Raw genomic sequence first — 15014 nt, 5'->3', positions numbered from 1 at the left:
AATAGAAATGGCAAATTGGGCAAAATCTGAAAGTGCTGACTTATATTGATTAATATACCATAGTTTACTAAGGTGTATCATTGAAACATTTAGAGATAAAGGGCTATATAATGTATGCTACTTACTCTGAAGGTGAATCTGGGTCTAGGTTACATGGGTATTTTGTTATTTTTCTTATTTTTGCAACTTTCTATAAGCTTGAAATTATTTCTGAATTTTATTTATTTTGTGGCACTGGGGATTGAACCAGGGCCTTCTACCTCTGAGCTACACCCCCAGCCCAATTTTATTTTTATTTTGAAACAAGGTCTCACCAGGTTAATAAGAGTCTCACTATTTGCTGAGGCTGGCCTAGAACCTGCAATCTTTCTGTCTCAGCCCCCCCAACTACTGGCATTACAAGAATGTGTGACTATACCCGGCTATTTCCAAATAGTAAAAAACTAATGAAAAAACTATAGTGAAAATAAATTTAGCAGATACCTTTGGTTGAAAAGTCAGAATCTAAGAAAGGGAGAGAAAGAATATAAAACTTGGGAAAAGATACATATATATTTGAAAAAAAGGTCGGGATTGAATGAAGTCAAATAATTTAAAGTAAGAAATTAAATTCTCAAATTAAATTTAGAATTTATAAAACAAAATCAGAAAAATCAAAATGCTTTACCTTAATTTAGCTGAACGTAGTATTCTGGTAAGTGAAACACAGTTTCCTTCCATGATACCCTTCCCAACTGTAGGAATAATGCTTTTGCGGCATGCAACATATAAAGAACATGCCAACCAGTGTATAACTTCTCCCTGGCAGGCAAAAGATATAGAAAAATAGATATGTTATATGAAAATACTTTAATTTTAGAACCAGAAGTCTTCTTACAATTAGCTGGCTTCCTTTCTACAGTAAAGGGTAAGAAAAACTAAGATATTTTCCCAAGGTCACAAAACTAAATTAGCTGCAAATATGAGTATAAAAATTATTATTATTATTATTATTATTATTATTATTATTATCATTACTTGTCTTACTAGGTATTGAACCCAGTGGAATTCTACCTCTGAACTATACCCTAGCCCTTTTTATTTATTTATCTATTTATATCTATTTATTTATTTTTTGTGGCACTGGGGATTGAGCCCAAGGACTACCTCCAAGCTATACCCCCAGCTCTATTTTTTATTCTTTATTTGAAACAAGGTCTTACTACGTTGTGGAGGGCCTCACTAAGTAGCTGAGGCTGGTCACAAACCTATGATCTTCCTATCTCAGCCTCCCAGGTACTTGGGATTACAAATGGGTCACCATGCTCGGTTTATGATTTGCTAAGCCAGTTTCACAGAGAAAAGGAAAGTTAGACATAAAAAATTAATAACCACCTTCTGCAATACAAAGGAGGCCATTATTTTTGCAAGGTAAAATCTAGAGGCATTATTTACCCCCAAGTATATTATCTTCAAAATAGTATGATTCTCCATTTTAGTAGATATGTGAATTTATAGTTACAAAAAAAAGTGACATCTGGGAACTCAACATTTTTCTGCTGTAGACTTGAAACATCGCCAAAATAGAATTATTTTATGACTTTATTGCAAAAATGTAGATGAAGTTAAGGATTCAAATAACAAGTTGAAGCCGGGCGGGCATGGTGACGCACGCTTGTAATCCCAGTCCTTCCAAGGCTGAGACAGGAGGATGGCAGTTCGCAGCCAGCCTCAGCTACTTAGTGAGGCCCTTTGCAACTTAGTGAGGTCCTGTTTCAAAATAAAGAATAAAAAATAGGGCTGAGGGTATAGCTTGGAGGTAGATTGTCCCTCGGTTCCCCAATCCCCCCAAAAAAACAAACAAACAAACAAAAAAACCGAGCTGAATGTGGCACATCCTATAATCCCAATACTTAGGAGGCTGAAACAGGAGACTCATAGGCAGCCTCAGCAACAAAGCAAGACTTTCAGCATCCTAGGAAGACCCTGTTTCCAAACAAAAAATTAAAAAGCTCAGAAATCGAATGTCCCTGGGTTAAATCCCCACTACCACACATAAACAAATAAATAAATAAAGTAAAAAATTAAAAAATAGGGCTGGGGGTGTAGCTCCGAAATCGAATGTCCCTGGGTTAAATCCCCACTACCACACATAAACAAATAAATAAATTAAATTAAAAATTAAAAAATGGGGCTGGGGGTATAGCTCAGAGGTCAATTTCCAGTACCAAAACATAAACAAATAAAATAGGATTGGGGTGTAATTCAGAGTTAGAACATCCCTAGGTTCAATCCCCAGTAACACACACAGAATTATAAGCCAGGTGTGGTAGCACACACCTGTAATCCCAGCTAGTTAGGAGTCTGAGGCAGAAGTATCCCAAGTTCAAGGCCAGCCTGGGCAATTTAGCAAGATCCTCTTTCAAAAAAGGGTGGCAGCACACACTTATAATCCCAGTTTGTGGAAGGTTGAGACAGGAAGATTCAGGTTTGAAGCCAGCCTCAGCAACTTAGTGAGACCCTGTTTCTAAATAAGTAAATTGAGCTGGGAGTAATTTTTTTTTTTTTTTTTTTTTTTGGTGGTATTGGGGGTGGAACCCAGAGGCTTTCTACTGCCGGGCTATGCTTCCAGACCTATTTTCTATTTTATTTGGAAACAGGGTCTCACTAAGTTGCTGAGAGCCTCACTAAGTAGCTGAGGCTGGCTTCGAACCTAAGCGATCCTCCTATCTCAGCTTCCCAAGCATGGGGATTACAAGTATGCGCCACCACTCCCAGCAAGCTGGGAATATAACTTAGAGGTAGAATGCCTCTGGATTCAATCCCCAGTACCACACACACACACACACACACACACACACACACACACACACACACAAAGGTATGGGTATGTAGCTCAATGGTAGAATGCTTGCCTAGCATGCATGAGGCCCTGGGTTCAATTCCCAGTATCAAAAAAGAAAAAAGTTACACAAATCTCCCAGCACAACATAATTCTGTTGCTATTCACTATTCTGCATATCCTGTTTAAGACCAGAATATGGTCTTAAGCTATATCTAGCTGAGTGTGGTGGCACATGCCTAAACTCTAGATTAGCTGAGCGCAGTGGCACATGCTTATTATCAAAGTAATTGGAAGGCTGAGACAGAAGGATTGCAGGTTCCAGGCTAGCCTTAGCAACTTAGCAAGGCTCTCAATAACTTAGTGAGATGCTGTTTCAAATTTTAAAAAAATAAAATAAAATTGGGCTGGAGGTATAGCTTGAAGACAGAATGTCCCTGGGTTCAATCCCCAGTGTAAATATATATATATATATATATATATATATATATATATATATATATATATATAAAACAGAGTCTACAAGGATAAAAAGACTAGGAGAAAAAATACTTCTTACAACATTCTTAAAGAAATGGGTAGAAATTACGCAGGGCATGGTGGCTCACCCTTGTAATCCCCGCACTTGGGAGGCAGAGAAAGGAGGATCCCGCAGGTTCGATGCCAGTCTTGCTGGCTTAAGAAACTCTGTTTCCAAATAAAAATATAAAAATAGGTCTGGGAGTGTAGCCTGGAGATAGAAGGGCTTCCAGGAACCCCAGTACCACAAAAAAAAAAAAAAAAAGAAAAGAAATAGGTAGAAATGAATGGCCCTCAATAAAGCCAAAACCCATTGTTCCTGTCCTAAGGGATAGAAGGGTCTTATTTGCTCAAAAAATGAGGCACTTAAATAGTTGTTGAAATACTGAATCCCCCCCCCCCAATACTGGGGATTGAAACCCAGGGGAATTCTACCTTTGAGCTATAACCCTAGCCCTATTTTTTATTCTTTATTTTGCAATAGGGTCTGAATTGCAGAGGGCTTCACTAAGGAGCTGAAGCTGGTCGCAAACCTGTGATCCTCCTGTCTCAGCCTCCTGAGTACTGAGAACTGAGATTACAAGCATGCATGCCACCACACTGGGCTAGGCACCTTGGTTAATGAATTGTTTGGGAATAACATTCAAATATTATAGAATCTTTGGATGTAGGTTACTATATAAAAATACTAGTAAGGTAGAGAAAATACTGGAATTATTATTTTGATTTTGATATTTTTCCTAAAAAGAGTTAAGTATATTATTTACTTTTTAGGCCTAGACACTAGTCTTTAGAAATACATTTTCTAGAGCCGGGCATGGTGGCGCATGCTTGTAATCCCCGCGCTTGGGAGGCGGAGACAGGAGGATCGCGCAGGTTCAAAGCCAGCCGCGCTGGTGTAAGAGACCCTGTTTCAAAAATATAAAATAGGTCTGGGAGTGTAACCCAGAGGTAGAAGGGCTTCCAGGAACCCCAGTACCACAAAAAAAAAAAAAGACATTTTCTAACTTCACAGAACTCCAAGTCTAGAGCTAAGAAGAGTAACAGAAACTATTATTACCAAAAACGGGGCATGAGAGGAAAATGTTAAGCAAGAGTTTATTGGATAAGCCGGACGTGGTGGTGCGTGCGCTTTTAATTACAGCGCTTGGGAAGCTGAGACGGGAGGAGTACACAGGTTCAAAGACAGCCTCAAGCTATTTAGTGAGGCTCTCAGCAACTTAGTGAGACCCTGTTTCCTAATAAAGTATAAAACAGGTCTGGGAGTATAGCCCAGAGGTAGAAAGCCCCTGGGTTCCACACCCAGTACCACACACACACACACAAAAGTTTATTGGATAAACTCAAAAGAGGTAGGGACTGGGAAGAGGGTCACAGAAAACAGCAGAAAGATATGAAAATGCCCATTCCCAGCACTTTTCTCCAAATACTGAAAGGAAAAGAAAGTAGGCCAAGCTAAACACTGGATGGAGCCTACCCTTGTAAACCCTCGATTCACACATAGGTGCTTTCTAAAGCAAACATTTAATGTGTCCTGATACACTCTACCTAACCAGAGATTTAGATCTTCAGCCTTCCCTGGAGTTATGGATGAGGGGAAGGGTCCACGCAAAACAAATGGCACTGGCACGTAGAATGTAGACAACTGAGAACGAGTTCATCATACTCAAGAATCGGAAACAGGCCTCTAGTTGAGGGCCTTGGCCAGAATTTACACTCAACGCTTTTTTTTTTTTTTTTTGGTGGTACTGGGAATGGAACCCAGGGGCTTTCTACCTCCAGTCTACACTCCCAGACCTATTTTATATTTTATCTGGAAACAGGGTCTCTTAAACTAGCAGAGGCTAGCTTCAAACCTGTGTCAGCCTCCCAAGCGCAGGGATTACAAGCGTGCGCCACCACACCCGCTACACTCAGCGCTTATTTGATGAGAGACCAAACGAAGTGCAAGGATATCACAAATGCCAGCCTTTCAAAAATCAATGTTTTTGATGGAGAGGTCATTAATTCATAATCTATCTAACTCCTTATTCTCCCTCTTTGCTTTCCAGTCATGCTGCAGATCTCTGTCCTTTATCTAGGCTGTTCAGTCCTCCTCTAGAGATACACAAGAGTCTCCCTCAGATACTTTCCCCTCGTGTACAGTCAACTCCATATTTCCAACTCTTTGTATTTGTTTTGTTTTTGTTATATTTTGTTTGTGGTACTGGGTACTGAAGCCAGGACTTCTATCCCTGAGTTAAACCCCCAGCCCTATTCTTTTTTTTTTTTTTCCCCCCCAGGTCTGGGGATGGAACCCAGGGGCATTCCACCTCTGAGCTACATCCCCTGCCTATTTTTTATTCTTTATTTTGAAACAGGGTCTCACTATGTTGCCAAGGGCCTCACTAAGTAGCTGAGGCTGTCCATGAACTGCGATCCTCCAGGTCTCAGCCTCCCGAATGCTGGGATTACTGGGATTACAAGCGTGCGCCACCACGCCCGGCTATAGTTTATTCTCTGAAACACCATCTCAGCCAGGTTGCTGAGGCTGGCCACAAACTTGCAATCCTCCTGTCTCAATCTCTCAACAACTCTTTGTATTTGAATCCAGTTATCTCTTACTGGGTGTTGAGTCACAGGAACACCTTGTGAGTCTAGCCCTCTTGGCTCTTGAAAGCCTTTAAGAACATAGGCCATTGGAGCAACACATTGAAAGAGTCACGCCCCAGTATGCCTTGGAGGATTGGTTCCAGGACCCCCAAGATATCAAAATCAGGATATGTTCAAGTCCCTGATCTAAAATGGCTTAGTATTTGCATATAACCTATGATCATCCTCTTGTGGACTTTAATCTTTAGATTCCTTATAATGGCTAACACAATGTAAATGCTATGTAAATAGTCATACTGTATTGTTTATGGAGTGCCAAGAAAAATCTGTACATGCTCAGTACAGATGTAATTTATTTTCTCCAATTATTTCTTTTCTGCTGAATCACAGATATGGAGGCATATTACAGATATTTCCACATGGAAAATATATATTATACTCACTGCCCTGCCACGTTCACAGGGCTGTTGGAAGACAAAATACAAGAATGATTGGAAAAATCTAACGATGAAAACCGACATTACTTTCCTCGGAGTCAGACACAGCGGATACTGATCTGACAGGAGGATGGTGGGGGCTAAGATCAGCTATGTGTGTGCACAGGTTTTGGTCAAACTACTGCACAGCGCTGTGCTGCAAAGTGGGCAAATCTTACCATACCTGCACCCTGTGAAGCAGAAGCGCTAAGAGGTTAAACGGATCAGACTCTGACTCCCTCACTAATCATGTGACCTCGGGCACGCAGCTTTACCAGCCTTCGGAGCTCCCCTCGCTCTTCCACGGAAAGGGATCACAGAACGTGTTCAGACAGAACCGAGATGACATATTCAAAGGGCTGAGCGGTGGCGTCTTGGCACGCAACTTATTTTAGCTTTTCCCACTCTGTTTTTTATGGATTTCACGGCTGTCCCATGACGTTTGTGAAACTCGGCGGGCGCAGTGATGTCTAATCTGGGACCTTAGAGTGTGGGACCCCCGGAGTGGCGAGGGGCCTTGGAACAAGTCGATCCTTCTTCCGGCTTCAGTTTCCCGCCTTAAAAAAATGGGTGGGTTGGCGGGGCTACGCCCACCCGGCGGCTCGGCGCTCCTCGGCGCCTGGCTGGGCAGCGACCCCGCTCTAGGGGAAACTCCCACCGCCCCACGGGCGAGGTAGGGGCGGGGCGGGGTGGGGCTGGCGAGGGGCGGGCCGGCGCCCACCTGCCGCCGCTCACCTCTAGGCTGTAGTTGCCTCGGATGGCGGTGAAGTCGTCCAGGGCTTCGGCCGCGCTCCCCTCGTCCAGGTTCAGCTCCTGGCAAAGGGCCTGCAGGGCCTCCCCGGCCGCGGCGGCCACTGCCGCCCCCTCGGCGAGGGGCTGGTCCTCGAACATCCCCGCAGGCCCCGCGGGCGACGCGCCACGGCCCCCGGCTCCTTTCTCACTCCAGGGCGCGCTACCCACAACCACCCGCGACAAAGCGCGCGAAAATCAGCCATCGCACAGTGCCGTCCCCGGGATCGTCTGCCTCCGCTCGTCTCCTCAAAAAAAAAAAAGTCCGTTTCTCCTCCAGGGCTCCCGGTCGCTTTTGCCCCGGAATGCGAGACGAGGACGGACCTCCGGCCCCGGGAAGGCGGGGCCCGGGCCGGGGCGGCGGCCGGGGCCCGCGGGGGCGCGCGGGGCGCACGAGCGCGCGGCGGAGGGATCCGCGCGCGCGAGGCCCTCTGGGAGTTGTAGTCCGCCGCCCGCCCGGAGCCGCCCCGCCCTGGCCTCGGGGTGGATTTGGGCAGAGGCCGCGCTGGGCTGCCCGGCGCCTGCTGGCTTGTCCTGCCAGAGTTGTTCTTCATCCTGCCCGCCCGTCTCCTGGCGTCACACTTGGCTTGAGTAGGAGGTGGACGCTGGATGAGCACAGAGTGGCCCTCGACGCGGGCGGGGCCCTTCTGGTTCTCCCCGGGTGTGCACTGGAGGACCAGGGAGGCGGCGGCGTTAGGGACGACCGCCCAGCTAGGCTTAGCCCACCGACTCTCAAGTTTTCAATTCTGCGGGTATTTCAGTTGACATAGGTGCATTAAAATATGTTGGAAATCATAATCTGCAGTGCATATAGCCTTCATTATCAGAGCCAAAACACAATGGTCCTCTACATTGAGAACAATATAGCATCATGTGTGTGTGTGTGTGTGTGTGTGTGTGTGTGTGTGTGTGTGTGTGTGTTACTGGGAATTGAATCCAGGGGCATTCTACCTCTGAACTATACACTCAACCTATTTTATTTTTATTTTTGAAACAGGGTCTATCTAGGTTGAGAGTCTCACTACTTGCTGAGGCCGTCCTCAAACCTGCAACCCTCCTGTCTTAGCCTCCCAACTACTGGGATTACAAGCGTGCGCCACGACGCCCAGTTTATAGCATCTTTTTGTGCGGGCACACATTACATAATATACGAAGAAGTGACTTTCATGATCTGTTGTGTTTTGGGGGAAGAAGCAAAATACTTCAAACAAGAGTTATATTTTTTCAATATGTTGTTGATTTCCCATGCTATGATATGTTTTCCTTGCAGTCCAGTGCACATTATTTTGCAGAATATACTGTCCAGAGTCGTGTGTGTGTGTGTGTGTGTGTGTGTGTGTGTGTGTGTGTGTGTACTGGAGATTGAATCTCTAGGTGTACCCCAGCCCTATTTTATTTTGTTTTGAACCAGGGTCTCACTAACTTGTGGAGGGCCTCACTAAACTGCTAAAACTGGCAATGAAATTGTGATCCTCCTGTCTCTGCCTCCCAAGTACTAAGATAAACTTATGCCAGCATGCAGGGCTGTCCCATGTCCTATATATAGCTGTTTTTCACCATAATAATATATATATATATATATATATATATATATATATATATATATATATATATATATATATGGATTGAATCCAGGGCCATCTAACCTCTGAGCCACACCCCCAGCCCTATTTTTTTTTATTCTTTATTTTGAAACAGGGTCTCATTGAGTTGCAGAGGGCCTCACTAAGTAACTGAGGCTGTCAAATGCTCTCTCAGCCTCCCAAATGCTGGGATTACAAGTCTGTGCCACCACACGGGGCTCCCTGTTTTATTTTTTATATGGAAACAGGGTCTCACCAAGTTCCTGAGAGCCTCACTAAGTTTCTGAGGCTGGCTTCAAACCTGTAATCCTCCTGCCTCAGCCTTCTAAGTACTGAGATTACAGGCATGCACCATCATATTCAGCTCCATTATTAGTAATTTCAAATACGGTGCATTCCTCCAAATAAAATAACTTGGTTCTAGAAAATACTTACCTCCTTTCTTTTCTTTTCCCTCCCTCCCTCACTCCCTCTCTCTTCTATCTCTTTCTTTCTTGGTACTGGGTATTGAATCCAGGGGCATTATGCCTCTGAGCTATACTCCTAGCCCCATTTTATTTTTTATTTTATTTATTTACTTACTTTGGTGGTACTGGGGATGGAACCCTTCTACCTCCAGGCTACATTCCCAGACCTATTTTATATTTTATTTGGAAAGAGGGTCTCTTAAGCCAGTGAGGCTGGCTTTGAACCTGCGCAATCCTCCTGTCTCCGCCTCCCAAGTGTGGGGATTACAAGTGTGTGCCACTGCGCCCGGCTTTCACTAAAATTCTGAGGTTGTCCTCAAACCTGACCTCCTCCCTCCTCCCTCCTCAGCCACCCAAGTATGGTTTAGCTGAACTTTTTTTTTTTTTTTTTTTTTTTTGTGCAGTACTGGGATAGAACCCAGGGGCATTCTACCTCCAAACTACACCTCCGATCCTATTATTTATTTGTTTGTTTTATTTATTTATTTTTAAACAAGGTCTCACTAAGTTGCAGAGGGCCTGTGAACTTCGATCCTACAGTCTCAGCTTCCCAAATACTGGGATTACAAGTCTTCACCACCACACCAGGCTTTTCTTATTTTTTATTTTGAAATAGGGTCTCACTATTTATTTTGTTTCTTTCTTTCTTTCTTTCTTTGTTTCTTTTGGTGGTACTGGGGTTCCTGGAAGCCCTTCTACCTCCGGGCTACACTCCCAGACCTATTTTTACATTTTTATTTGGATACAGAGTCTCCTAAGCCAGCTGGCTTCGAACCTGCGTGATCCTCCTGTCTCTGCCTCCCAAGCACTGGGATTACAAGCGTGTGCCGCCAAGCCCGGCTGGGTCTCACTATTTCAAAGTGAGCTGCAAAGGAGCTCACTAAGTAGCTGAGGCTGTCCGCGAACCGCTATCCTCCTGTCTCAGCCTCCCAAATGCTGGGATTACAGACGTGCGCCACCAAACCCAGTTTAGTTGAACATTTAGTAGAAATCCCTTTTACTGCCGGGCGTGGTGGCGCAGGTTTGTAATCCTCGCGACTGGGAGGCAGAGACAGGAGGGCCGTGCTGGTTTAAGAGACCCTGTTTCCAAATTTAAAAAAAAGTATAAAAATAGGTCTGGGAGTGTAGCCCGGAGGTAGAAGGATTTCCAGGAACCCCTGTAACACACACACACACACACACACACACACACACACACACACACACACCAAAAAAAAAAAAAAAACGTTTACAGCAAAGTTTATGCTGTTTTCACAACTAATTTAAAAACATTTTCCAGTCAGGCGTGGTGGCGCACACTTGTAACCCCAGCATTTGGGAGGCTGAGACAGGAGGATCACGGTTCTCAGCCAGCCTCAGCTACTTAGCGAGGCCCTCTGCAACCCAGTGAGACCCTGTTTCCAAATAAAGAGTAAAAAATAGGAGCTCCTGTGACTGCAGCAGCGGCGCCGGGCGGCGGAGAGAGCGGGCGGACTAGCAGCGACCGAGAGACTCCGAGCGAGGAGCCGGAGCGCAGCGGGGGGGCGCTAGCGGGAGGACCCCTCCCCCGCCCCCAGCAGCTGAGGAGCCCGCCGGCCCTGCGCGCCACCCTCCTCCCCCATGGATGGGAGTGAAGGACGGAACCTTACTTTTTGAATAACTCCGGTTAACTGGTTGGATTCCTTTGTAAAAGAATCCTTTTTCCCTGTGTGGAAGCCACTGAGTGGCTGATTTAATTATTAATCCCGGGATCATAAAGCCTTTTGATTTCCTGAAGGAGGAACTTCCCACTGTATCAGATAAACTTGACCTTCCAGCCAAATGGTGCTGTCCCAGTGACAACGAGATGAGCTAAACCCAGCTATAGCAGATTGTCTTCGTTCAAATGGCTATGAAGAGGCGTATTCAGTTTTTTAAAAAGGAAGCTGAATTAGATATGAATGAAGAATTGGATAAGATGTATGCTGGTCTTTGGGGAAAAAAGTGGACATCTGTTATTAGATTACAGAAGAGCCAGGCGTGGTGGCGCACGCTTGTAATCCCCGCGCTTGGGAGGCAGAGACAGGAGGATCGCGCAGGTTCGAAGCCAGCCGCACGCGCTGGTTTAGGAGACCCTGTTTCCAAATAAAAATGTAAAAATAGGTCTGGGAGTGTAGCCCGGAGGTAGAAGGGCTTCCAGGAACCCCAGTACTGCCAAAAAAAAAAAAAAAAAAAAAAAAATACAAAAGAAGGTTATGGAATTAGAATCAAAGCTAAATGAAACAAAAGAAGAATGTACGTCGGGTGGTCCCCTTGATCAGAAACGAGACCCAAAAGAATGAATGGATTCCCCGTCCACCAGAAAAATATGCACTGAGTGGTCATAGGAGTCCAGTCCCTCGAGTCATATTCCATCCTGTGTTCAGTGCTATGTTCTCTGCTTCAGAGGACACTACGATTAAGGTGTGGGATTATGACACTGGAGATTTTGAACGAACTCTTAAGGGACACACAGACTCTGTTCAGGACATTTTCTTTGACCACAGTGGCAAGCTTCTGGCTTCCTATTCTGCAGATATGACCGTTAAACTATGGGATTTTCAGGGCTTTGAATGCGTTAGAACTATGCACGGCCATGACAGTAATGTCTCTTCCGCAGCCATCATGCCCAATGGAGATCACATGGTGTCTGCCTCAAGGGATAGAGCTATAAAAATGTGGGAAGTGCAAACTGGCTACTGTGTGAAGACATTTACAGGACATAGAGAATGGGTACGTATGGTGCGGCCAAATCAAGATGGCACTCCAATAGCCAGCTGTTCGAATAACCAGACTGTGTGGCGTATGGGTGGTAGCAACAAAGGAATGCAAGGCGGAGCTCCGAGAAGATGAACACGTGGTAGAATGCATTTCCTGAGCTCTAGAAAGCTCATATTCTTCCATCTCTGAAGCAACAGGATCTGAGACTAAAAAACGTGGCAAGCCTGGGCCATTCTTGCTGTCTGGATCCAGAGGCAAAACTTTTAAGATGTGGGATGTCAGTACTGGCATGTGCCTTATGACCCTTGTGGGTCATGATAACTGGGTACCTTGAGTTCCCTTTCATTCTGGGGGCAAATTTATTTTGAGTTGTGCTGATGACAAGACCCTTCCTGTACGGGATTACAAGAACAAGCAATGCATGAAGAGCCTCAATGCTACAAGATGGCGCCCTGTGTTGTTACTGGTGGTGTAGATCAGACAGTAAAAGGGCGGGAGTGCCTTTGATTCTCATGTGGCCCCTCCTCCCTTTTCTCCTCTGGAAGCACTCTGATGATACCATGGTTACCCCATTGAGCTCTGTTTAAATAAATATTGTCCTTACATGTCAATTATTCTGGATGTAGATTGAGCTTATTAAATGTTACGCACAAAGTATTCATGCATGTGAATCCAAATTGTATACTGTAAGTTTACATACGTTGTCTAGAAGTACCATAGGGTTTAAAACCTGGGCTGGCATTGGTCACACCAGGCCTACGAGGGCAGAAGTTGAATAAAGTGAAGTAGGGCACTAAACTGAATAGTCGACAGTGCCATTTTATGTTGGATTATTAATTCCGGTTTTTCTTTCTGCTATCTGTTGGTGCCTGACTTGATGGCCTCATTTGGGGGAAGGTGGTGGTCATTAGGGCTTTTTCTTTTTCTTTCTTTCTTTCTTTCTTTTTTTTTTTTTTTTGATGCTGGGGGTGGAACCCAGGGGCTTTTTACCTCCGGGCTATACTCCCAGACCTATTTTTATATTTTATTTGGAAACAGGGTCTCACTAAGTTGCTAAGAGCCTCACTAAGTAGCTGAGGCTGGCTTTGAACCTGTGCGATCTTCCTGTCTCAGCCTCCCAAGCGCAGGGATTACAAGCCTGTGCCACCACGCCCGGCTATGGCTTTTTCTGAAATGTGTATCTATGTAACATCATTTAAGTGTGCTTAATAAATCTTTAAGGGTGTTAGATTAAAAAAAAAGAAGAAGTAATAGGGCTGGGGGTGCAGCTCAGAGGTAGAATGCAAATGCCCTGGGTTTCATACTCAGTACTGCCAAAATATAAAAAATAATAATTAATTAAAAATTAAAAATAAAAACATTTTCCAAATGCTCTAATAATTCACCTATTGCTTCATCAAAAGAACAGACCTCTCAAACATAGTATTCTTTTTCTTTTTTTTTTTTTTTTTGCATATCTGGGGATGGAACCCAGAGGCATTTGACCTCCGAGCTATACCCCCTGCCTTATTTTTTATTTATTATTATTATTATTATTATTATTATTATTATTATTAGTGGTACTGGGGTTCCTGGAAACCCTTCTACCTCCGGGCTATACTCCCAGACACCCATTTTCTATATTTTTATTTGGAAACAGGGTCTCTTAAGCCAGTAGTTCCTTTCTCCTGGAAATCTCCCAGTTTTACATTCTGTACATATACAGAGGAATGGGACTTGGGAACCAAATGAGGAAACCCTCCCCCCATAGAAGCCTCAAACAACCATTTATGTGGTACTTCCGACTCTACTTCCTCTAGAAGGTGCTGCTAGTGAAATGGGGGGTTTCTTGAGAAGAAACCCGGTGTTTCATTAAAGAAACGGAGTTTCTTGAGAAGAAACTCGAAGTTTCCTTACCGGGTTCTTGTCTAAGGTGAGCGAAGAATGACACCCGCAGACCGCAGGAAGGGGAGTAAAAGGTTTATTGGAAGCAGCAGGGAACAGGGAAAAGTGGCTGAACACCCCCACCCCGAAGGGGTGAAGGGGCTGTCGGAACTCTGAAGTCCAGCAGCTGCCTTCAGGACAATACTTGAGGGTAGCCCAAGCCGAATGCCTTCAGTTGCAGGCTGCTTTCTCCCAGAGTCCACGCGATCTGCCAGAAAGGAAGTGCAGGTCATCCCTGGGGGCCCTGGTCGGCCTTGATGTCCAGCAGAGGCCTTCAGGTCACTACCCGAGTGTAGCCCGGGCCAAGTGCCTTCAGTTGCACTCTGCCTTCTCTCAAGGCTAACGCGACCTGCAAGAGAGAGAGAAAAGCTCCCCAAAGGGGAGGGGTTGCCAGAGAGGGTAAAACCGGTCTGGTGACTGCGCTAGGGGTTTATATATGTCTGCATGTCCTCTGTTGGTTGGAGTTTGGGATTCTGGGGATTCTGGGAAGCAGCTCTCAGAATTTGCATAGGGTATTTGCATGTCCTTTGAAGAGTCTCCTTTCAGTAGGAGTGTCAGACTTGCTCCAGTGATGTCTCCTGGGTTTGTTGATTAGTAAACAGATGGTTTTGTGAAGCTTTGGTCCTTCTTATCTCTGAACCTTGGAAGAGCTGATCTCTTTTAGGAGCCTTGGAAGTTAATTAGTATTCATCGCCCCTCAGGAAATTCAGGTTTTTTCTACCCGAGGCCTTTTCCCTATCTGCCTATTTCCTTTCTATCTCCTCACTAGAGCTGACTTCAGAGACATCTCATTTTTCTCTGGAGACAATGTTGACACAGAGTCTACCCTGAGCCTGTCCTATGTACTTTTACTTGCTTAAAAGATGGGCATGGTGGTGCTTGCTTGTAATCCCAGTGTTTGGCAGGGTGAGGCAGGAGAATCATAGGTTTGAGAACAGCCTTAGCAAGGAGTCAGTCTAGTAAGCAACCTGGTAAGACCCTATTTCAAAATAAAACAATAAAAAGGGCTGGGGATATTGTTAAAAAAAATATGGGGATAAAGGAAAAACATAGCTCTATAGACCAGAAGAGGCTTTTTAATTGGAGTAAAGCCTGGAAGGGTGACTGACAGGAAGAGGCCATGAAT

General features: G+C 44.7%; 1 protein-coding gene and 1 pseudogene across 3 annotated transcripts in view; one reads left to right on the top strand and one right to left on the bottom strand.

The window, feature by feature from the left end:
- The window catches only part of RBL1 (RB transcriptional corepressor like 1), a gene marked incomplete at both ends in the record, with an annotated part of 69352 nt that extends 62053 nt beyond the window's left edge, over positions 1-7299 (bottom strand). For both annotated transcript variants that reach the window (XM_080716305.1, XM_080716306.1), the window contains 2 exons: positions 668-801; positions 7144-7299. In XM_080716305.1, the coding sequence (XP_080572431.1) occupies positions 668-801; positions 7144-7299 (290 nt within the window). The remainder of the gene's footprint in view (positions 1-667; positions 802-7143) is intronic.
- Positions 7300-11047: 3748 nt separating this feature from the next.
- LOC308277353 (platelet-activating factor acetylhydrolase IB subunit beta-like) lies at positions 11048-12440 on the top strand (annotated as a pseudogene). Its single transcript has 2 exons — positions 11048-11237; positions 11455-12440. The product of its transcript is annotated as a platelet-activating factor acetylhydrolase IB subunit beta-like (transcript).
- Positions 12441-15014: the final 2574 nt, after the last annotated feature.

This window comes from Muscardinus avellanarius (assembly GCF_963383645.1).
Source record: "Muscardinus avellanarius genome assembly, chromosome: 19".
Taxonomy (NCBI): Eukaryota; Metazoa; Chordata; class Mammalia; order Rodentia; family Gliridae; genus Muscardinus; species Muscardinus avellanarius.
The sequence above is the reverse complement of the archived record's forward strand: the minus strand, read 5'-3'. Positions and strand labels throughout refer to the sequence as shown.